Genomic DNA, 23,836 nt, shown 5'->3' with positions numbered 1-23,836 from the left:
CCATGCGGAACCGGTGAGCAACGGGCGGAACGGCAGCGGTGGAGCGGGTTGGCGGCCGGACCCGGGGAGCGGACCCGGGGTGCGAGGAGGGGGCTCCGACCGCGGCCCGAGGGGACCGGGGGGTCCCGGAGGGTCCCGGGCCGAGCGTCCGCCGGGGGCAACGGTGAGGGCCCGGGGGCTGCGAGGTCCGCGGGGTGAGGGGCGCGGAGGGAGCCTGGGCCCGGTGTGGGGGGGCTGTGAGCGGGGTTGGGGGGCTGGGAAGGGACTGGAGGGGCTGAGGGAGGTCTGAGGGGACTCTGAGAGCGGCCGGGAGGCTGCGAGAGGGTTTCGGGCGAGCTGCGAGGAGGTCCTGAGGGGGCTGTGAGAGGGGTCCGGGGGCGCTCTCTGGCTGCTTTGCTCGCGGCCTGGCCTAGTCCCGAGGTGTGGAGCCCCCCCTTCGGGGGCTGTGGTGGCTCCCAGTCCTGCCCCCACAGCTCGGGGGTGGCACCTGCTCGGATCTCACCGGTCCCTGTGGCCCTGGATCGCCTTGTCCTTCCCACACGGAGTTATCCCTGCTCCCCAGCAGCCACTGCCCACAGCCCTGGGGCTGCTTCTCCTCTCCTGGAGCTTTCCCCACTTACCCTTCCCTTGCCTGGTGCACCGAGAGGGAAGTCTGGCCAAAGAACTTAGAACTGCACAGGGAAGCTCTAAACCTCCAAACCACCCACAGGGAATGTGCTGATCCATGCAGGAGCTGCCCCAAGGCACTGGGTGGGATCATGTATGTGTGTAAATGAGCACCGAACACTTCTGAAGAAGAGACCTCTCAGGTGAGTTCCTTGTCATTGTTTATAAAGTTCCTGTTGGCTCTGGGTGTTTTTTGTCTGGTGAATGTAAATAAATCAGTGTCCCTTGTGCCCTTTGCCCCCTGTCCCTGCCTGTAGAGTTGTTCTTACCTGTGAACATAATAGAGGCTGGAAGGGGAGGTGGAGTTCAGGAGTGGAAAACAGTGTCAGAACACCGGTTTATTTATTTTTTTCCTCTCAAAATCTCCCTGCCTGCAGCAGCTGTGGACTGTGCTGGAAGGTCCTGTGTCAGTGTGTGTGTCCCGGGGCAGCCCCGTGACAGGGCCCTGCCTGTGTGGGCTCACATTTATTCCTCTGCTGTTGGGTTCTCTCCTCCCTGGACGTTGCTGCAGTCAGTGCAGAGGCAGAGAATTGCTCTACCCTGTGTGTTTTCCCCCCTCTGCTCCCAGTTTCCCAGGTGTCTGCTCCCCAGAGCCCCAGCCATGTTCAGTGCCAGCCAGAGCTCCCGGGCGCAGTTCCTGGACAAGGCGCGGCAGGCGCGGGAGGAGCGGCGGGAGCTGAAGGAGAGGGAGCGAGCGGCTGTGCAGCTCCAGGCCCTGGTCAGGAGGTTCCTGTGCCGCTGCCGCCTCCAGAGGGACATCAGGTGTGTGGGATTCATTGAATCATGGGGTGGGTTGGGTTGGAAGGGAGTTAAAGGTCACCTCATTCCAACCCCCTGCTGTGGGCAGGGACACCTTCCACTAGTCCAGGTTGCTCCAAGCCCCATCCAACCTGGCCTGGAACACTTCCAGGGATGGGGCAGCCACAGCTTCTCTGGGCAGCCTGTGCCAGGGCCTCACCACCCTCACAGGAAACCATTCTTTCCCAATCTCCTATCCAACCCTGCCCTCTGGCAGTGGAAAGCCATTCCCCTTGGTCCTGTCACTCCAGGCCCTTGTAAAATGTCACTCTCCTTTCTATCCCTTTCCATTTCCCTTCCCCTTCCCTTTTCCCTTCCCTTTTCCTCCTGGAATTCTACCTTTGCTCTTACCTGGAGAGGTTTTCTTGGCTTTTAACAACTCATTTTTCTCACTTTAATAGGAAGGAGGTGGACGATTTCTTTGGTACAAATGAATCTGGCTCAAGTAAAAGAAGTGCTCTGTCTGTGTTCAGAATTGCCAGGAAGTTGCTGTTTGTGTTTAATCCCAAAGAGGACAAGGAGGTGAGGACACTGCCCTGACCTGCTGCTTTTCTTTTGAGGACATGTTTTAACATGTTAAATGTTTAATTCATTATCCAGTGATCCTGTAGGTTCCTGCAATGTATTTTGGCCTCAGCAATGTGGTCTCTGTCTCCTGGTCCTTCCTGGAAGGATCTGCCTGTAGGAATGAAACAGGAGATGCCTTGAATTTTTCAGTAGTGGTTCTGTATTCAGGCCATGGTTTGGTGGATGTTTTTCCTGGTGACTGTGCCAGGTGCAGGAACTGAGCAGTGCTGAGGATTTTGGCACAGCAGTTCCCCAGGCAGGGACCTTGTGGCAGCTCCCAATGAGCTATGCTGGTTCTTTGTGTCTGATCTATGTCTGTTGATATCTGATATATCTGGCTTGTCTTTCTGACCATGCCCTGAATTTGTGGGTTCAGAGTGAAGCCCTGAGATGATGAATTTTGCTCCAGGAAACTGTGAGGGCTGATTGTAAGGAAACAACTGGGAAATGAAAGGCTGTGTTTAAACTGCAGCAGTGGGTGATTTTTTTCAATCTCTGTTCCATTGAAGTCTGTGCTGCAAATGCAGTTTTCTGTAGATACAGCATCAGAAAAAGCCCTGTGCATGTTACATACACATTTTTAAGTGCCTAGCATCCCTCTGAAGCTCTGCACTGCAGCAATTGGGTGCATTGGTGAAATAATCCCTTCTAGTTCCTCGTCTCCTTCCCCTTCCAGCAGCGAGTCCATCCCGTGCTGAGCCAAGGACTGGACTCTACTCCTTCCCACTCCATTTCCAGACACTGCTCTCAGATGGGATAACCCCAGCAGCCAGTTCCTTAGCTCAGAGTGGCTTTATGCCTTGCAAACATGTGGGAAATACATGGTCTGAACATGTAAATCTGGACTGAAATGATAATTCAGGCATTGTGGATGTGATGGCTGAGTTCTGCTGGGATGTCCAGGAGCCTGGGGTACTGCTGCACTCCTTGGCACTAAGCTGTTCTTGATGAACCCCAGCTTTTCCTGTTGCTAGTGAGGGAGGCAGTTTAGCAGAGAGGCTGCAGGAATTCCTCCTGTGGATGAGCACTGTGCTCAGGGAGGGAATTCTGCCCAGCAGCAGTGTGCATGTGCTTCCAGGGAAGGAGCCGTCGGCACTGGCTGGAGTGTGGGGGTGTAGAACATTTGCTGTTTGATCCAGGGAGATCTTGCTCCCTCTGCTGAGCTGTTCCTCGTGCTTTTCCAGAACAGCCCTTCCTGTAGTTAGAACTAATCCCACCTTATTATTTCCCCAGAGATTTGAAAAGCTGTGCCGCTGTATCCTTAACAGCATGGATGTGGAGAATGAGCCCAAGGTCAGTAGGAGGGGTTTGATTTGGAGTGGGGGGGTTTGTTTGTTATTTTTAATTCTATGTGTGGGGATTTACATGGGTGATATTTGAATTTTTAGCTTTCAGAAGCTTCTGAACTCTGCAGAGATTCCATGGTGAAAGTTTGGACAAGCCCTTTAGGATTGCTCTGATATTTTTATTGTGTACAGCCATGGGAGTTAAAGAGCAGTTGATTCTGGGGTGGGTGGTGTCCTTTGACCAGGGAACTTGGGGAGAGAAGTATCTTGGTCCCATGTCTGGGGTCAGTTACAAAACTTGTGGCAATGTGCTCTGCCAAGCACAAGCACTGATCACTGAGTGTATCCCCCTTCCTCAGGTGTGGTACGTGTCCCTGGCTCTCTCCAAGGATCTCACACTCCTATGGATAAAGCAGATCAAAGATATTTTGTGGTTTTGCTGTGAATTTCTCAAGCAGCTCAAGGTAAGGACTGTTTCTTTGTGTTTTTTCTCCCTGCATTTAACAGTTGGCTCAAAGGTAATTAGGTTTATTAACCCTGATGTTTGTTGTCACAGCCTGACATCCTGCAGGACTCCAGACTGGTCAATCTGCACCTCACAATGCTCGTCACCTTCACAGACACTTCAACCTGGAAAATCCTCCGGGGAAAAGGTTTGTGCATTAATTCCTTAAGATTTGGGACTCACTATTAAAATCCTCTGAAGGCCCTGGCACAGGCTGCCCAGAGAAGCTGTGGCTGCCCCATCCCTGGAAGTGTCCAAGGCCAGGTTGGACGGGGCTTGGAGCAACCTGGGATAATGGAAGTTGTTCTGCTCATGGCAGGATGTGGGACTGAATGATCTTTAAGGTCCCAAACCATTTTGGGATTGTGTTGTTGCACCTTGTTCCCTCCCCATGGTTACCACAAAGTTTCATTTTGCTCCTGTGCTTGCACAAAACAAGGATCCCCTTGGGATTAGACTGTTCCCCTTGAGATTAGGATGTTTCCCTTAGGACACCAACAGTTGTTACAATGTTTTTATAATATTCCCATTCCCCCCCCCAAGTGTTCAGGGGATAAGAGGATATGCTTTTAGCTCTCAGTTTTTGTAGGAAATACACAGACAAATATTGTGAGGAAATGAGACTTCCATCTCAAGCAAGACCATGTCAAATGCTGCCCAAATGATGGGGTTGTGGATAAGGACAAGGACTTTGTGCAAGGAGGGCTTGAGCAATTCCAAAGTGCTGTGCTGTGCTGTGTGTGGGGAAATGCAGAGTGGGACTGTGATGCTGTTTTGGTGACACCAGTGCTTTAACCCAAAGGTGAAACCCTGAGGCCTGCAATGAACCACATCTGTGCAAACATCATGGGACACCTGAACCAGAAGGGTTTTTATTCTGTGCTGCAGGTCAGTCTCAGCTGGTACACTCCTGTCTCCTCTTTATCCAGACAAACCCCAGTCCTGCCTGTGCTCCTTCTCCTAAGAGAGTTATTTGGATCTCTGGTGGAGTGTCAGGAAGAAGCTGCTGGGGATTTTTCTGTGATCATATTTTTCTCAAAACAGCCAAACAGAGTCTCCCCACTCTCTCCTTTCTGTCTGTACTGCTGAATCAAAATCCTCTTAATCGTCTCATGATGAGATGGACAAGGAGGAATCTTAAATATTTTTCCTGAAATTTGCTGCTGCCACATTGTATGGGTTGGGTTTGTTTACTGCTCTGTTGGAACTTATGTAATTAACCTTTTAAATGAGAATTAGATTATCAAACTATTCTATTGCCTGTTAATTAGGAAAGCCTGAACACCCTGTGAGTACAGGTCCTAGAGAAATAAGTGCTGTAGAGTGTCTGATTTGAGTGCAGCTTCTCTGTTCTGCCATTATTAACCTGAAGCCCTTCTAGTGCTGCCAAATGACTTGTAGGAACTGGATTTTTGGTTCCTTTGGTGTCCTTTTTCTCTGCATTAAATAAACTTGATGTCTTTCAGGAGTAATCATAATTTTTTTTTTCTGAGTACTACAAGGTTTTTATTTTATTTATTTGGTTTTTATTCCAGATTTTGCTAACTAATGGCTTGGCAAGATCCAGACCTTCCTTGTCCAAGGGCTCTTTAACTGCCATCTTCTCCCTGGCACTGCGGTAAGGGAGCTGGAGCTGCTCCCGGGGATTTATAGCCAAACTTGTCTTAACTGTGCTTTTTAAAGACTTCTCCTTCTGCCAGTGTTTTCATGCCTTTGAGAGCATCACCCTGATGAAAGAAGCTGCTTTAGGCAAATGGCTTGCTTTGCTGTCATCCTTTTTCAGCTCAGAATGCCTTTGAGTCAGTAATTAGTGTGAGCTTTCACTTGAGGGTGCAGCTCAGCTCAGACTGCGGGGTCTGTTTGAACCTCAGAAGGGTTGGAGCTCTCCAGGTGAGCTGGTTGTGCCTCTCCACAATGAACTGCTGCTGCAGGTGTACCTGTTACTCCATCTGCAGGGGAAAAGTTTGTCCCTGAAGCAACACTTTGGAAACCTGCAGCCACTAATGAGCATTAAAACCTCAGTGGTTAATTGGGTGTCACTTCCTTTCTGCGCTGTCACTGCTGGGATGGTGAGGGTGTGATGGTCAGGAGAGGAGCAGTGGGTGTCCATGTCACCCCACTTCTTCCTAAGGAAAGCAATTAATTACTGATTTTGTGGCACTGGGGAGAAGGGGAATTAGGAGGTGAACCATTTAACCCTGAGAGTGTTGTGGGTGTGCTGTGTAAAAATGCTTTATTCTCTGAGCTGTCTTATGTTCCTTTGAGCCAGAGCAGTTCTGTGAACTTGCTCTGAGGAGAGAAGTGTAAGTGAATATTGTTTTTCTTGTGATGCTTCAAGGGCAAGTTGGACAGGGCTTGGAACACCCTGGTCTGGTGGAAGGTGTCCCTGTCCATGGCAGGAGGTGGAACTAAATGGTCTTTAAGGTCTCTTGCAACCCAAACCATGATTTTCTGATTCCTGCTGAGGGAAGAATCAGTAACCAGTTCTGAACAGCTCAGTTGAAGGCTGTCTTGCTTTTCTGGGCCAGATTGTGCTCTGAAGTGTTCCTCTCTCTCTGTAGCCCTGTGGTTGCTGCACAGTTCTCAGACAATCTGTTGAGGTCCTTCCTGATCCATATCATGTCTGTGCCTGCTATAATGACTCACCTTGCTACTCTCACACCTGAGGTAAGTGGGTGATCTCATAGGACCAAGAATCTACTGATTATCACATCAGGCCACTTGTTATTCCATTTTATCAGCTCCTGGAACAGAGCTTTTGCATTTCTCTCTTTGCCAGTTTCAACTCTTGTGAAAGTGCTTGATCCTTACAAATACTCTGGATTTATAATACAGATGTTATTAACACCAGTGGAATGATGGGCTGAACTGCCCTAAAATAAGTAAATAAGTAATAAAGGCATATATGACCAACAGTTTGAATTTTTCATGGCCCTACTCTTCCATTTCTGTAACCATAGACAGAGCCAAAGCAAAAATCACTCTGTTGCATGGCAGAGGATCTGAGGAGGTAACTAGTGGACTGTCCATTAATCCAATTTAATCTGCTTGGTGCAGACAGGCAGGTTTTGTGCCAAATGGGCATCCTGTGTCCTTGCAGACAGATGATTGCAAAGCTCTGTCTACAACTACTACATGACCTGTTCACCTGCAAGGGGTTTTATTTCCCAGGCCAGCTCCATGTCAAACTCTCTGTAGGGCAACAGTCTCAACTTGCTGCTTTCTTTGGAAAGAAAGGCCAGTCCCAGGTGCTGTGGCAGATCAGGTGTGGGGCTTTGTGTGGTGCCTCACGGGCAGGTCAATTGTGTCTTTCAGCGTCTGGCAGTGATAGAATCTCACGATCTGTTCCGCAAGTTCATCCTGTTCTTGAGCCGCGAGGCTCAATGCCGAGATGTCTGTGTGTGCCTGGAGGGGAGCCACACTCTCTGTTTGCTGGGTAAGCACCTGCAACACTTCTTACTATGTTTGGAAGAGAGTCTTGAGTCAGATCTTCTTTCTCCGTGGGTCAGAGCTGCCTCCAACTCATCATTTTTTAATCATTATTTAGATAATGATTTATTTATATTTTCCAAATAATAACTGAGACATATTTTGGGACATTACAAACATGGTTTAAGACCTCTGCAGATGGAGGAAGGGTCAGAGACTTGCTTTTGTCTCCATGTCATCATGCTGAGCTGGGAAGCATCATCTCTGCCAGCTTTTGACTTGGACTCTGAGAAAGGAGAAAGTATTGAAATGTGGCAGACTTGGATCCAGTTCCCTAAATGGACATACTGCTGAAATACTTAAATTCACATTTCGGTAAAAGTAGCAAGATTAACAGTTGGAGCTCTGGGATAACCATGGATTGTAGCTTGTAGTCCTTTGTAGAAGGTGTTGGTGGCACTCAGATGAGAAGGTGGCCAAAGGGACGTCACTGGAAATGGCTTGCTGCAGGGTGACCTCTAAGAATCACTATTGACAGAAATCCTCTCCTGGGCTTGAGGAAGGATTTGTTTTACCTGTAACCACTGTCCCACAGCATCTGTTCCTGTTAAGTCATGCTTTTCTGGTCATTCCTCCAGGTAACCTGGTGTTCCTGGGCTCTCTGAATGACCAGGTCCTGGAGGAGGAGACAGCCCACTTTGTGGGGGTGCTCATCCACATGCTCTCCTACTGCCAGAAGTACGTGTCACAGAAGAAATCCAACCTCACCCACTGGCACCCTGTTCTGGGCTGGTTTTCACAGACTGTGGATTATGGGTGAGTGGGAAGGACCTTATGGGGAGAGATGATTAAGCCTCTCCTTTTATTTATTTTCGGGTTTTTTATATGTTGCAATGTGTTTTATGTCTTGAGATGAACAGGGAGAACCTGTTCAAAATAATTTCTCAGATATTTCAGGTTCTGTCTGCACAATGTAAATTTTTGCTTTCATACACAGACTATTCCATGAGTAAATTCATGGGGTGTAGTTAAACTGGTGACCAGTGGCCCTACTGGTACACTGATATAGCACCTGTGTATCAGCCCTTCCTATGAGGACCATCTGTAGGGTGGGAGCATATTCCAATTTGGATTATGAGCAAATGTATCAGTGTCACTGCCTGGTATTCTATTCCAACCTGCCTCCCTGCCTTTCCTTCCAGACTGAATGAGTCCATGCCTCTGCTGACAAAGCAACTGCAGCACCTCTGGGGAGTCCATATGATCCGCATCCTCTTCAGTGATGTGCTCAGCAAGAAGCTGCTGGAAAATCAGGAAATAGCTCAGCTGCCAGCACAGCCAGTTTCCCCTCAGAACAGCCTTCCTATGAAAAGTCAGTTCTGGAGGGTTGTAGGGGGGGTTTTGTGTGTGTTTGTACATGTGTCTCTCTCCCAGACTCGCAGGGCTTTGGCTTTTCCACTTATGCTGAAAGCTTTGAGTAATTACTTGCAGCAGCTGCTGCTGCTGAGGTGGGGATATGATCTCTCCTATTTGTAATTCCTGCTCAGAGTGGCTCAGTGACCTGGGGCAAAATCTCTTATTTAGTGCTGAGAAAATATTTGCTTATTTTAGCAGTTTCTTTTCATCATTTCTGGAGCTGAAGTGTTTACTGCATAACTTAATATTTCCCAAGGTTAGGTGAGGGGCAGCTTCCCCTGTGACAAGCAAGGTGAAGCTGGTTCGTGCACCTGTGACAGGTGCAGAAGAAGATTTGCAGTAACTGTAAATCAGATATTTTCTAGATGCTGCCCATAGCACCAGATCCTGTGGTTACTGCAGTCAGAATCATGGAATCACAGAGCTGTTTGGGTTGAAAGGGACCTTAAAGATCATTTAGGCCACTCCCCTGCCATGGGCAGGGACACCTTCCACTAGACGACATTGCTCCAACCTGGCCTTGGACACTTCCAGGGATGGGGCAGCCACAGCTTCTCTGGGCAACCTGTGCCAGGGCCTCACCACCCTCACAGGGAAGAATTCCTTCCCAATATCCCATCTAACCCTGCCCTCTGGCAGCGGGAATGGTTTTGGACATCACTTCTGTGCTTCTCTGTCCCCAGACCTGTTCAAGAGAGCGTTCCAGAAATCCGCCTCTGTCCGGAACATCCTCAAGCCGGTGGGGGGGAAGCGCGTGGACTCCGCAGAGGTGCAGAAGGTTTGCAGCATCTGTGTCCTGTACCAGACCACCCTGACCACGCTCACCCAGATCCGCCTGCAGATCCTCACAGGTCAGGGCCCCTCTGTGCTCTTCAAATCTCTTCCAATGTGCAGGAAAAAAGAGATTTCCCTTATTAAATTCTGTTGACTTGTTGGTAGTTTTATTACTGACAGGAGTTTATTGACTGGCTGGGGTGGAAGGCGTGCTCCATCCTGAATCATCCAGCTGGTCAATAACATTCAGCACTACTTGATTAAGCATTAACTCTCCAGAATACAAATTGAAGCAAGTTTTCCTCTTGTGAAACCTTGCTTACACCATGTCAAACTTCAGCCTGAGTCAGTGTTTTTGGGAAGGCTGGCAATATTAATCTTTCTGTGGTGGGAACACTGGATGCTTTCATACATCTTGGAAACAAATTACCTGTCTTGGAAATGGATGGAGGAGGAGATCAGCACTGCTTTGATCCGGTGGGTAGAGAGAGTGCAAAGCTGTGGGTGCTTTGTGGCTGTAGTGGTGACCAGGGGTACAGCCTTGTTGTATTCCCATCTCCAAGATGCTGGAATGGTGATGGGATCACAGGAATTCATTATTTTCTGAAGTTGCAAAAGAATTAGGGGAAAAAGGCTTAAGGTGTGCAAACAATGCCTCATTAAAAGCTTTTCTTTTTCCTGCTTTTCTGGTGATTGTACATGTCCTGTTAATGCAGACAGCCTTGGGAGCCAAATGGGATGCCCATGGTCCTCTTCTGCTTTGCAAAAGGGTCTTTGAGCTTCAGGTCACATTCGTGACTTCACAGGCAGCAGAACGAGCTTTATATCTTGTGTGCTTTATATTTTCATAGGTCTCACCTACCTGGATGATCTGTTGCCCAAATTGTGGGCTTTTATCTGTGAGCTGGGACCACAGGGTGGGTTAAAACTCTTCTTGGAGTGTTTGAACAATGACACAGAGGAATCCAAGAGGCTGCTGGCCATGCTGATGCTCTTCTGTGACTGCTCCCGCCACCTCATCACGTAGGTAGCATGTGGGGGCTGCTCCCTGCATTTGTAATATGAAGCTGTTGTGTTCCTGAAGTTTTAGAAGTAGTTAAGGTTTTATGCCTTTTCATGAAGATAATTAGACAGGGTAAAGCAGCGAGATTTTGGGATGAAGTCCTGAGAAATAAAGGGCTTCAAAAGGACTTTTCCCATCAGCCATGTGCTGCTTCAGGAATATCCAGCTGACTGGACTGGTAATAAAACTGGGAGGAGAAAGAAACAGCCCAAAGGATGGGAAAGGGGGTGAAAAATTGCCCTTGCTGGTCAGGAGAAGCAGTTCTCTTAGCTTGAATGGTGCAAAAGGTTTTTGGGAGTGATAGCGCAGGTCCTTCTAAGCCTGAAACTCTGGCTTTGCTTGTATCTCAGACTTTCATACCATCTTCTCTTAGGATCTGCTATCAATCAAAATCCATAAATAAGGTTTAGTTGTTTATGACTTTAGATCCTCATGGGTGTCAGTTGTCATAGAAATAAGAGCTGCTGCTAAAGGATAATGTGCCTTTATGAAAATTTCAAAAGGGAATTAAATTTACACTTGTGCATTTGCATTTGTTTGCTCTGACAGGATTCTTGATGACATAGAGGTCTATGAAGAGCAGATTTCATTCAAGCTGGAGGAGCTCGTTACCATCTCCTCTTTCCTGAATTCCTTCGTGTTTAAGATGATCTGGGATGGAATTGTAGGTAAGTGCTTTTAGTAGCTTGAGTTGATACTACTGTTAGAACAACAAATGGCATTAATTTTGGAATTTGAAGCTTCTGCTAATTATTACTTGGCACAAAACCCACTACTATATGGGAATATGTCCCAGTCTCTTGATGTCCAGATGCCACTGTCGTGCTTGGCACCAAATACTGAGCACTTTCCTATTTCCAGTAAGAATTTGTGTAACAAACAGGCATGATAGGCGTGTTGGTTTTTGGCAGGGATGAAGTTGGACAGTAATGCAGTGCTGGGACCAGGCCTGCTCAGGTCTCTGCAGATATCTGGTGTTGATCTGTCTGCTGGTTAATTTGGGTACAGCTCAGCTCTGGCAATTAGATGAGATAGTCCAGTTCTGTTGTGAAATGAGATGGCTTTGATGCAGCTCTGATCAAAGAAGACACTGTGTCTCCTGCGAGGCACAAAGTCCGTCCCTGCAAGGGCGGTGGAGGTCAGGAGCAACACACCTGTCCTGTTACTGTGGCTGGTGATCAATGGGTTGCTCCTGGCCACTCCTGTTTCCTGGGGTGCTTGGACATGGCTGCTTTGTCCCTTCTGTGCAGAGAATGCCCGAGGGGAGACCCTGGAGCTGTTCCACTCCGTGCATGGCTGGCTCATGGTGCTGTACGAGCGGGACTGTCGCCGGCGTTTCGCTCCCGACGAACACTGGCTGCGCAAGTGAGTGTCCAGGGCAGGGGTCATGTGCAGTTCTGTGCCTGTCCCAGTGCCCCAGGGCCTCTGTGTAGCCTGGTTTGGGATCCCTTCTTTAAATCCTGCCTGTGAAATCGAGGTGAGAACTGGTCCCTGTGTTTGCAGTTAAGGACACTCCTCATGTTGTGCTGCTTTTCCGTAGTGTGAGGTTTAGGTGGTGCTTTGAAACCTGACTCAGCACTCAAGAGCTTGAGTGCCTCCGACCTTCTTACCTTCTTACAAGGGTGAACCTGAGCACTTAAGTCATCTTTGAATCATTGCAGGTTTCCTGTCTCTTGCCCCCAGCTATTCCCCACACCTGGGCATTTCTCAGGGATCTCTGAAACTCTGCCTTTCTTTGTAAAGGGACCTCAAACCCAGTGTGCTCTTCCAGGAGCTGGACAAGGACAAGAAACGAGCCCAGCTGCTCCTGCAGTACATCCCACACGTCATTCCCCACAAGAACGTGAGTGGTACGGGGGGCAGAGGATGGAGGCTGAGAAGGCACTGAGCTGGGTGGGCTGGGGTGGAAGGGACACGTGTCTGGAGCATTTTGTGATTGAAATGCCAGTTGAATAGAAGTCTTTTCCTTCCTTCCCACCTCTCCCCAGTATATTTCCTCTAAATGTCTTGATTTCTGTTGTTGAGACAGAACTGATTTGTGTGGGTAGCTGCATGGAGTGAGTGGGTGCCACTGGCATTTCTGGGCCCAGCTGGGATCGGGACAACCAGGAGTAGTTCTGGGTGTGTGTTCCAAAGCCCTACTGCACTGCAGGATAAGGATCCTTGTGGATGAAGGCCGACATTTGTTTTCTTTTTGAAGAGGGTGCTGCTTTTCCGAAACATGGTCACAAAGGAGAAGGAGAAGCTGGGGCTGGTTGAAACCAGCTCGGCGTCCCCTCACGTCACACACATCACCATCCGCCGCTCACGGATGCTGGAGGTGAGGGACCTGTCCTGCAGGAGCCAACCAACAGGGCAGCACCTTGGCCTGACAAAAACATGGGCCCAGAGTGTGTTTTTACCTTCTCTGTGGGTGTTGAGGGACCCATCAGTCTCAGAACTGATGATACAGGAAAAATGCTGGACCTTTGTTCAGTTCAGCTGCTCCAGACCTGGAGTTTTGACTCAGAAAATGCTGCTCTTTTTGAACACAAGGTTCAATAGTAATGCAGGTTTCTATGGTGTATCTGTCTCCTCTCTCTGCTGCATGTCTGTGTGGGTGTTTTACGTGTCTCTCTCCATGACTGTGCTCTGTATCTCCTGGTCTGTGTAGGATGGATATGAACAGCTCCGGCAGCTTTCCCAGAACGCCATGAAGGGGGTGATCAGAGTGAAGTTTGTGAATGATCTGGGAGTCGATGAGGCTGGTATTGATCAGGATGGGGTCTTCAAAGAGTTTCTGGAAGAGATAATTAAAAAAGTGTTTGACCCTGCACTCAACCTGTTCAAGGTATGACCCAGGTGCTGACTGTGGTGACCCTCTGCAGACAGGAACAACCTGGCTCACTGTGCTCTTACCTCTCTGTGCAGACCACCAGTGGTGATGAGAGGCTGTATCCATCCCCAACATCCTACATCCATGAGAACTACCTCCAGCTCTTTGAGTTTGTGGGGAAGATGCTTGGGAAGGCTGTATATGAGGTGAGCCAGAAGCACCATATTGTCACTGTTGGTACAGTTCTGTGGGGGTACCTTTGAGAGCATCTCTTGTGCTTGGGGAGGTGCTACTGAAGAGGTGAGTTTGGAAAAAGGACTTGCACAAAGATACTCACCGTGGAACAGCCTGGCATGTGTTAAGAATAGTCTTGGACATAAAACCTGGGACACACCTTGATTATTCCTCGTGGTGCTGGGGGCACCAGCTGGAATAGTCTGTTATTTTGGTGTTACACCTTCCAAGGATCCATTTGTTGGTGCCTTAAAGGGACGTGTCAAAAAGGAGGATGGAGTGACAGAATGACCCACTCCATGTAAGTTCTTTTAAAGGAAACATTGAGTTCCCCTGTTGCCTTTTTGCACTTGCTGCACTAATTAATGGATTTTAAGAGGATGTGGGTTTTGTAGCTGGTTTCAATGCCTTGCAAAGATGCCCTTTGCACTTTTTCCACATCACAAGCTCTACCTGCAGGCCTTGCAGGTAACCAGTTATCACACATAACATGTATGGGGCAGGACCTTACCTGTGCATTTTTCTTGACCACAGGGAATAGTTGTGGATGTACCATTTGCTTCCTTCTTTTTGAGTCAGCTCCTTGGGCACCACCACAGTGTCTTCTACAGCTCCGTGGATGAACTTCCCTCCTTGGACTCTGAGTTCTATAAAAATCTCACTTCAATTAAGGTTTGAGCATCAACTTTCCTGTTGTTCTCCTCCCTGATCACTATGATTAGAAATAGTCCATTACAAGTGCCTTTGGGGTACTGAACTTTTTTAAAACCACCCTGGATGTAACTGGTGGTTCTGCTGCTGAACACTGACCTTCTTTCCCTTTCCCTGTTGCTCTCCAGCGTTATGACGGTGATATCAGTGACCTGGGCTTAACACTGTCCTATGATGAAGATGTGATGGGTCAGGTAGGTTTTTATTCAGTGAGATGTTGGACCTTATCCTTATGTTGTCCCAGACACCCTCTTTGTGCTGTCATGGAGTAGAATCATAGAATATCCTCAGTTGGAAGGGACCCACAAGGATCATCAGGGTCCAGCTCCTGATAGATGATGATGAGCAGAATTCTGGGCACTGATAGAATCCACAACCCTGGCTGTTCCTCCTGGTTAGATTCCCAGCTGTTCCTCCTGGTTAGATTCCCAGCTGTTCCTCCTGGTTAGATTCCCAGCTGTTCCTCCTGGTTAGATCCCAGCTGATCCACGTGGGAGTGTCTCCTCGTTTGTCTGGCTGGGCTACCAGAAGAGCACTGAGGGGTCCTGAGGGATGTTGCCGACTGCTGTGATAAAGCCTGGGGTGCCAGAAGTGGCAGATTTGGTGTCCTTAGAGCAGAGAAATACACCTGCAGTCAAATTTACCAGCAGAAAACAAATATTATTCTCTGCTGAGCTCTCTGAGAGCTGGTGTTGAGTGTCTAAAAGCCAGGAGTGTGTCCCAGCTCGTGCTTTTTACTCTGGAACTCTGTTTCTGAGCGTAGTCAGGTGGATGCTCTGTGTGGCCCATCTGAGCAGGAATCCCCATGGGACTGACTGGGAAATGAACCTGTGTTTGATTGTGGTAAGGACTGAGCTCTGCTCTTCTTTACAGAAGAAATGCCTGTGCTGCAAGGCTGGCTCAGCTTCAGGGCTTCTCTGAGCTCAGCTCAGAGATTCAGTATTTAGCTGTGAGCAGAGAACAGCTTTTTCCACAAAAAGGTTGCCCTCTGACCCTTAATTTTTCTGCTGCCAGGGTTTTTTCCTTTCTAGTTGAAAAAGTGTTTAACGCTTTCCCTGCATAACTGGTTTTCCTTTCTTTTAAAAAAGAATCTCTATGTGGGGAGAAATTCCTTTTCTTTCAGCATAGCTATTTCTGTCAGAGGAACTTGAAGTGTGTGAGGAGGTCTCTTGGCCTAGAGAAGAAAAAGCTGTTTGTCAGTCCCCTAGGAAGGCTTGAAGGTACTTGATTGCACTTGAGCCCTGGGCTCTGTGATGTTGTGTGAGCATAGCTGGAAAATCTGGAGAGATAAGATAAAAATGCCTTTGCTGTCAGTGTGTTGTGGCTGCAAATTCCGTGGGGAGCCCCCAGCCTGTGCTGATCCCGGGCGCCGAGTGTAGGATAGATCCAGTGGCACAGAGACCACTGAGTCAGGGAGTGTCTGTCTGGGGCAGCTTGTCCTTGAGAGCTTTGCATGCTACGTTTTTATTCCTCAGCTGGTGAGTTTGTCCAGGAGCAGCACTAGCCATGAAAATGCACCTGCACAGTGAGTGGGAAGAGCTGAGTGTGGACACAGCCCTGCTCTGCACCACTAGGGGCTGTGCCCACTGCAGGACACCTTCCTGCTGCCTCAGGATTGCTGAGGGTTCAGCTTTGAGGGCTTTCTTGAAAAATAAAAGTTGGAAACAGGGTATAGAGCCCAGCAATGAGATACGGAAGGCTGTGGAACACTAAGGTTAAAAATAAACCAGGCTCTCCTGTTTTCCCTGTGCTTTGGCTGTGCTGAAGGAGCCAGGTGGGATAACCCTGAATGAACTGTGTCCCTGCTGGGGTAGGGGTGTTGGGCACAGGTGAGCTGTGCTCATTCCTTGAGCTGTGCTCTCTCCTGACCTTGGAATTCCCCTGGAGCTGGGGCACGGAGGCCGCTCTGATGTGTGAATAAAGACTTTCTACCTCAGTTTGTGCAAAGATGAGTCATGTGTAGCCAGCACCTGGAGGGCCCTGCACTGTGCCTGAGCTGGAGGGGAGCACCAGGCTGGGAGATCCTTCCCAGCTCTCTCCTTTCCTGCCTGGAGTGCCCAGCTGGAGGGCCAGGAGCTCCTGGACGAGACTTGTGGATCAGCCAGCTTTGGATTGTGCTGTTAGACTGAGCTATCTGAGGCTCTGAGCTTGTTCAGCCCCTGGATTCTGGGATTGTGACAGTCCCCCAGGGCTCTTGGAATTGATTTGTGTGCGGTTCAGCAGTGATGGATCAGGCTGGAGAGGAGGCTTCCTGGGAGAAGGGCTGGCTCTGCTGGTGGGAGAGTTGGAGTTCCTGCTGTTCCATTGCTCTGTTAATAGTTAAGTGAAACTGGTTCAAGGCAGAAGCAGGATTATTACTTAAATTTAAATCCTACTGTTTTATTGTAAAAATAAATGTTTTATGGGGAGGTAACAGCTTGGTATGGTATTTCCTTCCATTGTGGTTCCAGGCAGTAATTAGCAATCCAATCATTTCTTCCTTCAGCTTGTTTGCCATGAACTTGTTCCTGGAGGGAAGACCATTCCCGTTACCAATGAAAATAAGTAAGTACAGCAATTACATTTTTAAGGTCACTACTGCAAAATACTTTATTCTAGTTCCTTGGGCTTGCATCTGGAATGAATTGAGATAGATTGGAGTAGAAAGAGCACATAAATATCTTAATGGAATTTGCTGGTTACAGTTCATCGGCAGAAATTGTATTAAATTTGATTTGCAAAATAAAAATTGACAATTTACTTCTTGAAACAGCACTTCTGAGGTCAAAGGCACACAGTCAGGGAGATTCTGCAGGATTTAATGATGGTGATGGATACAGACAGATGGATTCAAAGCAATTCAGGCACACGGTGGTGAACACAGAGGGCACAGATGCTCAAAGACACCTTGGAGCAGACAGATCTCCTCAGAATGATAACATGTGGCAGTTGTATAAAGCACCGTGGTCGGAGCAGACAGTGGTGAATTCAAATGCAGTCGACAGTCGTTCTTTAGACACAGGAAATGAGAGGAGACACCGAGCCCTGGGGCTATTTTCACAGATAACCGGCTTTTAGATAGTTATCTCAAATGTCAACTCGGGAGCCTGAAAGCCAACCCCACCTTTTTGTTCCCTTCATTTTTTTTTTCTCTTCCCTATCCCCTTCAGTGATCATAAAAGCAGGATGAAATATCTATTAAGCAGATGTGTGTTTGAACTGGTAATCTGGGGGTTGTTCTCTTTAATGGCAAATGAAAGCTGCGTCCTACCTGAGGATTTGGCTGTGCTAGTCGTGCTCTGCACTCTGATGTTCCCAGTCTTTTCCCTTCTCCAGCTCTGACCAGGGAGTTTGCATTTGAAAGAATCTTCCTCTGCCTTGTCTGAAGTCAGCTCAGGGAGGAAGTTGAAAGTCCTGGATGTTGCTATAATCATTTACATTGGAAACTTTGAAACTTTTGCATACAAACTGGGAGCTGGGAAGGAGCAGAAGTGTTGGGAGATGAAGCAATCTGGGAACAGCTCTGTCTGGGAATTATGGAGTGAGGTGACCTGGCCAAAAACCCAGTCAGTGGGATCGTGGTGGGGTCTGCCAGGGAGCTGAGGAAGAAGAATCAGCAAATTCAGGTGTTTTGCCTGTGGGTGAAAAGAGAAAGCCTGATGGTGCCTCCCTGTAACAAACAGGGCTCCTCTTCCACACTCCTGGAGGGAGATGGGAATGTGCTGTGTGGTTTTGGTGTGCTCATTCTCCAGCCATGGGGGCAGGAGCACTAGAGGAGTGTCTGCCTGAGGATCTGATCCTTTAAAGAGGAGTTGGGTGTGTGCTCCCCTCTGTGAGCTGTGTCTGGCCAAGGCTGATCAAGGGATTATTGGAGCCAATTAGCCCTGGGTTGTGCAGGAGCTCCAAGAAATGAGCAGAATCACAGAGATGGGGAAGGGGGCAAAGTCTGGGCAGAACAACATCTTTATGTGCTTAAATAAAGTTCAGAGCCCTGGATGGGAAAGTATAATCCCTTTCCAGGCAGTGACAGTCCCTTTGGGGCTGGAGAGACAGGTCAGGACTGGCATGGGGGGTACCCCTGGCTGCTCCATCCCTCCCTGCCACCTGCCCTGTCCTGTCCCCCCCAGAATCAGCTACATCCACCTCATGGCTCACTTCCGGATGCACACCCAGATCAAGAGCCAGACAGCTGCTCTCATCAGCGGCTTCAGGTCCATCATCAAGCCCGAGTGGATCCGGATGTTTTCCGCGCCGGAGCTGCAGCGCCTGATCTCCGGGGACAACGCTGAGATTGACCTCGAGGACCTGAAGTAAGTGAGCAGCTTGTTCTGCTGGGCCTCCCCTCAGCAAGCCAGTAAACTGAGCCCCTTCATCACAGAGCTGGAGGAGACTGGCTTGTCCACAACTTTGTGCTCCTCCTCATTGGAATTTGAGGAGCAAGCAGAGACAGAGCTGAGGAACATGTTCCTTAAAGCTAATTTGGATAATTAATGAATGGGAAGGGTCCTTTTTTCCATTGGTTCCTGGGAGTAGAATTTCTCCTTGCTCTTCCCTTTCCTCTGACCAAGTGCCCAGTAAGTGCTGGTGGGGACTCAGCGCTGTCAGTGTCAGCTGGACCAGTGAACTGACTCATGGCAGAGGGTTTGGAACAGGATGAGCTTTAAGGTCCCTTCCAACCCAAACCATCCTACATGACTGATCCTTGCAGCACTTGTCAGCTGTGCCCCTCCTGCTGCCGAGACACAGGCCTGGCAAAACCTTTGTCTCCCCAGAAAACACACCGTGTACTACGGGGGCTTCCATGGGAGTCACCGGGTCATCATCTGGCTGTGGGACATCCTGGCCAATGACTTCAGCCCCGAGGAGAGAGCCATGTTCCTCAAGGTGAGTGGGAAATCATGGCAGCCCAGCCTGGGCTTTGGGTGGGTGGGCCAGTGCTGTTCTCCAGTTCCCTGTGTGCTTTCTGCCACTAGTAAAAGGAGTATCAGAATTCTGGACACCTGAATGTGCCCAGCAGGCAGAGTTCCTGTAAATGCTCTGGTGTCACCACGAATGCTCTGCACAGCTGTCACTCCTCAGGCAGGGCTGTGCACCAGAGCTCAGTGCTATTGGGGTGCACAGTGCCAGTCCCAGCAGTGCTGTGTTATTTCTGTGTGGCTGTTCCTGCCCTCTCTGCTCCCATCTTGACTCTCCATGCCTTTTTCAGTTTGTGACCAGCTGCTCCAGGCCTCCACTTCTGGGCTTTGCCTACCTCAAGCCTCCTTTTTCCATCCGCTGTGTGGAAGTCTCTGATGATCAGGTGGGCACCCTGCTTGCTCCTGGCTGAGGCATTCCCTCCCCAGCTTCCCCAGCTCTGTCTGACCAGGAAACTCTTAAAGTGGGAAGATTAGATGTTAGCATTAGGAAGGAATTCTTCCCTGTGAGGGTTCTGAGGCCCTGGGGTTACCCAGAGAATTTGGCAACCAGAGAAGCTGCGGAAGTGTTCAAGGCCAGGTTGGACAGGGCTTGGAGCAACCTAGTCTAGTGGAAGGTGTCCCTGCCCATGGCAGGGGGTGGCACTGGATGAACTTTATGGTCCCTCCAACCTAAACCATTTCATGATTCTATTTGTGCTCTATAGGACACAGTGAAAACAACCCCACCCCAATAGAATGCTCATGGCTGCACCTGCCTCTCCCCGCACACAGCTGCTCTGGGCTCTCTCTGCCTGTGTCGAGGGTTGTGTTTTCCCCTCAGGAGCTCCCTGTGTTCCCCTGTTCCCCCCCTCCCTTGTCTCCCTGCGCACTCTGCCCGTGTCACAGCACTGCAGTTACAAGCAGAACTCCCTGTGGGCAGACAGAGCCTTGGGGTTTGGCTCTCCCTGTTGCCAGTGGCAGGTTTTGTACTGGCAGCCCTGCCCATGTGCAGGCCCCATGGCACAGGGGGAGGTGACAGCTGTGTGCCTGTTGCAGGACACGGGGGACACTCTGGGCAGCGTCTTGCGCGGCTTTTTCACCATCCGCAAGAAGGAGCCGGGCGGGCGGCTCCCGACCTCCTCCACCTGCTTCAACCTCCTCAAGCTGCCCAACTACAGCAAGAAAAGCATCCTGAGGGAGAAGCTGCGCTATGCCATCAGCATGAACACTGGCTTTGAGCTGTCCTAGGCGGCCTGCACTCGGTATGGGGCTCGGAGCTGCTGCCGGAGGGGAGGCTTCGTGCACGGAGCCTGGATCAGCTCCCGGGAGCCACGGCTCACTTGAGGGCTGGAGACATGCAGCTGGGAGTGGAGGTTTACAGGGATCCCGGGAAGAGCTGCTGGGCTCAGGGCTGGCTCTTCTTGGGCACGGCTCCAGACTGGAGGAGGTGATGGGCCTGACCCAAAACACTTCACTTGACACCCACATAAATCGTCTTTCAAAGCAAAACCCCGGGGGAGCACAAAAGGAACATTCCAAGTGCCAGTCAGATTAGTGACCGTGAGACCCCCAGCAGGCTGGGCAGGCCGGGCAGCTGCTGCTGTGGGAGTGCTGCTTTTCCCTTTCCCAGGAGCTGCTCTGGGTGGAAGTGAGTCTGTGGGAAAGGCAGAGAGATGACAGAGCCCACAGGGAGACAAGTGGGAGGCAGCAGCATTGGATGTGCCCCAGATGGGCACTGCTCACTCAGGTACTGCAGGGGGGTTCCAGGTGCCCCCCAAGGCCCTTGGTGTGTCTCAGAGAAGGAACCACCTGCCAGACCCAGGAAGCAGCAGGTTAAACACGAGCAGATGGACTCTGTGGCTCTCGGGAAGGTCTGGGAGTGCTGGAGGTTAAGAGCTGGAGCAGCAGGCATGGGGTCAGTGTGCTGAGCCAGCTGTGCCTCTGCCAAGTTCTTGCCAGAGCCGGGGCTTTGGATGGGAGGGGAATGTGTCTCAGTTTCTCAGGAGCAGAAATGGTTTAATTTTATGTAGTTTCCAAAGGGCAGGAGCTCTAGAGGACACAGCTCAGGCAGCCCTCGCTCCCCAGCACAGTGCTCAGGTGGGACAGGTTCCTCTCTGGAAACCGCCACTAGCAAAATTCCTCTTGGATGGAAGTTTCACTTTGTTTGCAGGCCCTTTTTGTTAGGGAGATGTGCTGTTTCCACCCAGGACTGGGTCTCTGTGTAACAGCCATATTTGCTTTTTGCCAAACTATTTATTTTGGTCTCTTTGTCTCTTTGTCTCTTTCTGGCCTTATGACGTTTGCCTGTAGCAGGCGACTTTGCAGGCTGTGACAGGGGTGTTGGGAAGGTGGGGACCCTTCCTGCCATTTCTGATGAAGTCCAGAGACGTTGATAAAGTGTCTCTACAGTTTCCCACCTTGATCCCTTGTGTTGTTGCAAGGCCTGGGCCAGGGAGAGGAGAGACTGGGCTGTTCCTGGGCTGTCCTGTCCATGCTGGGATTCTGGCAGCAGAGGAAAACCATGGCATTGCCCTGTTTGGGACAGGATTGAAAACAGTCACCTTCTCTCCTTCACCCCACTAATAAAACAAGCTCCTGCACAGGCTAGTGGTGTCTGCCCTGGGTTTCCTTTCCCCTCCTGGCACTGGCAAACCTTACCCTGCTCTGGCTGTACCCTGCCTCACCTGCTGCCCTGCTGGTTCATCCCATGGGATTCCTGTCCCCAGGTGTGCTCAGCACGGAGAAGGCTCCTGGGCTCTGAGAGACCCCCTTTCCCACAATGTTTCTGATCCCCAAATGGATCAGAAACACTCGGCACCGACCAACCATGAGCAGAGAGGTGGCCTTTGCCTCATCCTCCTGTCCTGCTGCAGATGGTTTTCAGAGAAATAACCCTTTTTTTAGAACTGATGCCTGGAAATGCATCTGGAAAGCAATGTCAGGATCCTTTTTCTCTGTCAAATCCGTGATATTAAACAGGAGTGATGGGAAGTGTTGGTGCGGACAGGAATGTCTGCATCCACAGGGTTCAGGGCACTGGGCTGTGAGTCAGAGAAATTAGAGAAATTAAAGATGATAGGAAATTTCTCTCTTTAATTTATTTTTTTTTTTTTTTACGTAGAGCATTTTGGCATTAACCAGTTGGTGACTGTGTAGTTGGGAGGTCTAGGCACTGGCCTGGACCACTCATAGTTTAAATGCCACCCAAAATCTCCTTTTTTTCTTCTAGGAAACGCAGTGTGTTGAACTAGAGCACAATGAGTTGTTGAACACTGAAATAAAATCTTTGCTCCCCTTTTCCCTTTGTTCCTCAGAAGTACAATTCCTAGAAAAGATCTTCCTACAGACTTAGCTTGGTCCCTCCAAACCTGGAAATGTTGCACTGTGAGACACTGCTCCCCATTGTAGCTGGTGTATAAAATGTGATTTTATGGTGACTCCCCAGTAGCTGTGGACTAGGATTTCTGTGGAGGGGCTGATTTCTGTGTCCTGGGGAGGCTGGAATGCGTGTTTACCTGAGCAGAAGGTGTGGAAGGTGTGTCAGTCCTGCCTGCTCTGTGTGTCCTGCAGGTGTTGTGCAGGGCAGGGATGGTTGTGCCACGGGAGATTAATGAGGAGCTTTTCTATCCAAGCCTCGCTGCCGTGGAGACCTTGGTTACATCCCTGTGTGTCAGAACTGCAGAGAAAATAAAGCTGGTTTGAGCTCAGGTGGTTGGATGTCTCCTTGTCCTTTCCTAGGGCAGGGAATGCCTGGGTGGGCTGCTCCTGGCAGAAGGGAGAGCAGAGTGTGGGGGGCTAGTACCTCTCAGAGAGCACCTGCCTTTAGTGGGAATCTGCCTTTACTCTGAGAGTGGTGAGGCCCTGGCACAGTTACCCAGAAAAGCTGTGACTGCCCTATCCCTAGAAGTGTCCAAGGCCAGGTTGGATGGGGCTTGGAGCAATCTGGGATAGTGGAAGGTGTCCCTGCCCATGGCAGGGGGTAGAACTGGTTGAGCTTTAAGGTCTCTTTCAACCCAAACCTGTCTGGAATTCTGGGATTCTCTTCCAGGCAGAGAACAGAGCTTGGTGCTTCCTTGGGAATCCCTTTTGCCAGGCTGGTGCCTGTGCTCATGCTGATGGGGTGATCCAAGGGCTGCTGAGCCCAAAGGGACCTGGCAGTGTTGTTTGAAGCAGGATTTGCTCTTGTGTCTTGGAATATGCTTGGAGAAGCTTTACCTGGTCCTGCAGGGTGCTGTGACTTTGGTCCTTGGTACCTTCCTGAGGATATTGGTGCTCCTTGGATGCAGGCAGAGGAGAGCCCAACAAGTGCTGGGGTGAGCAGTGCTTGGTGCATGTCTGGGAATGGTGACTGGGACCACTGGTAGAGAAGGAAATGGGCTGGGAACCCAGGCAGGATCCCCCAGCACAGGAGAGGGAGACAGCCACTGGAGCCAATGTGGGGTTTGATGTTGATAACAATATTCCATATTTCTCCCCTGGCCTGGCTCTGGCAGGAGTGAGGAGCTGTGCCTGCTGCTGCTCCAGCTTCCCCCCATGAACGTGCGTGACCTTGTGGCCCTTTGCTGCCCATCTGTCCCTGCTCTGGAGCCCTCCTGCCCCACTCCCCATGCCCGTGGTGCCCCAGGCCGGCCCCGTGGGCGTTGGGGCTCCGCGGGGAACGGGAGCAGGGATGGAGCGAGGGAGAGGCTCCCAGTCAGT

At 49.9% G+C, this 23,836-nt stretch overlaps 1 protein-coding gene across 3 annotated transcripts; it reads left to right on the top strand.

The window, feature by feature from the left end:
• The first annotated feature begins 54 nt into the window (after positions 1-54).
• UBE3B (ubiquitin protein ligase E3B) lies at positions 55-22,436 on the top strand. 3 transcript variants are annotated; one of them, XM_051785478.1, is made up of 28 exons: positions 55-163; positions 710-809; positions 1,235-1,428; positions 1,866-1,986; positions 3,265-3,324; positions 3,677-3,781; positions 3,874-3,970; positions 4,625-4,710; positions 5,358-5,440; positions 6,384-6,489; positions 7,138-7,258; positions 7,890-8,067; positions 8,454-8,623; positions 9,351-9,518; positions 10,293-10,464; positions 11,054-11,172; positions 11,755-11,869; positions 12,248-12,347; positions 12,705-12,824; positions 13,158-13,334; positions 13,415-13,525; positions 14,088-14,225; positions 14,393-14,458; positions 16,750-16,808; positions 18,371-18,553; positions 19,016-19,127; positions 19,450-19,542; positions 20,195-22,436. In XM_051785478.1, the coding sequence occupies exons 3-28, from the start codon at positions 1,268-1,270 to the stop codon at positions 20,384-20,386; spliced, it is 3,213 nt and encodes a 1,070-aa protein (XP_051641438.1). In that variant the 5' UTR covers positions 55-163; positions 710-809; positions 1,235-1,267; the 3' UTR covers positions 20,387-22,436. The 3 variants fall into 3 exon arrangements, with proteins under 3 accessions (XP_051641438.1, XP_051641439.1, XP_051641440.1); XM_051785479.1 differs by having other exon boundaries at positions 68-194; XM_051785480.1 differs by lacking the exon at positions 55-163 and having other exon boundaries at positions 20,195-20,400; positions 22,368-22,436.
• The last annotated feature ends 1,400 nt before the right edge of the window (positions 22,437-23,836 follow it).

This window comes from Manacus candei, unplaced genomic scaffold (genome assembly GCF_025592945.1).
Source record: "Manacus candei isolate 608988 ecotype Guabito, Panama unplaced genomic scaffold, ASM2559294v1 h1tg000020l, whole genome shotgun sequence".
NCBI classification, from domain to species: Eukaryota; Metazoa; Chordata; class Aves; order Passeriformes; family Pipridae; genus Manacus; species Manacus candei.
The sequence above is the reverse complement of the archived record's forward strand: the minus strand, read 5'-3'. Positions and strand labels throughout refer to the sequence as shown.

Bases quoted from the DNA above. Each gene is read 5' to 3' on its own strand.
- UBE3B (XM_051785478.1), top strand. From the start codon at position 1,268: ATGTTCAGTGCCAGCCAGAGCTCCCGGGCGCAGTTCCTGGACAAGGCG. The intron at 3,782-3,873 runs GTAAGGACTGTT...TTGTTGTCACAG, and splicing joins AATTTCTCAAGCAGCTCAAG to CCTGACATCCTGCAGGACTC. The intron at 8,624-9,350 runs GTCAGTTCTGGA...CTCTGTCCCCAG, and splicing joins GAACAGCCTTCCTATGAAAA to ACCTGTTCAAGAGAGCGTTC.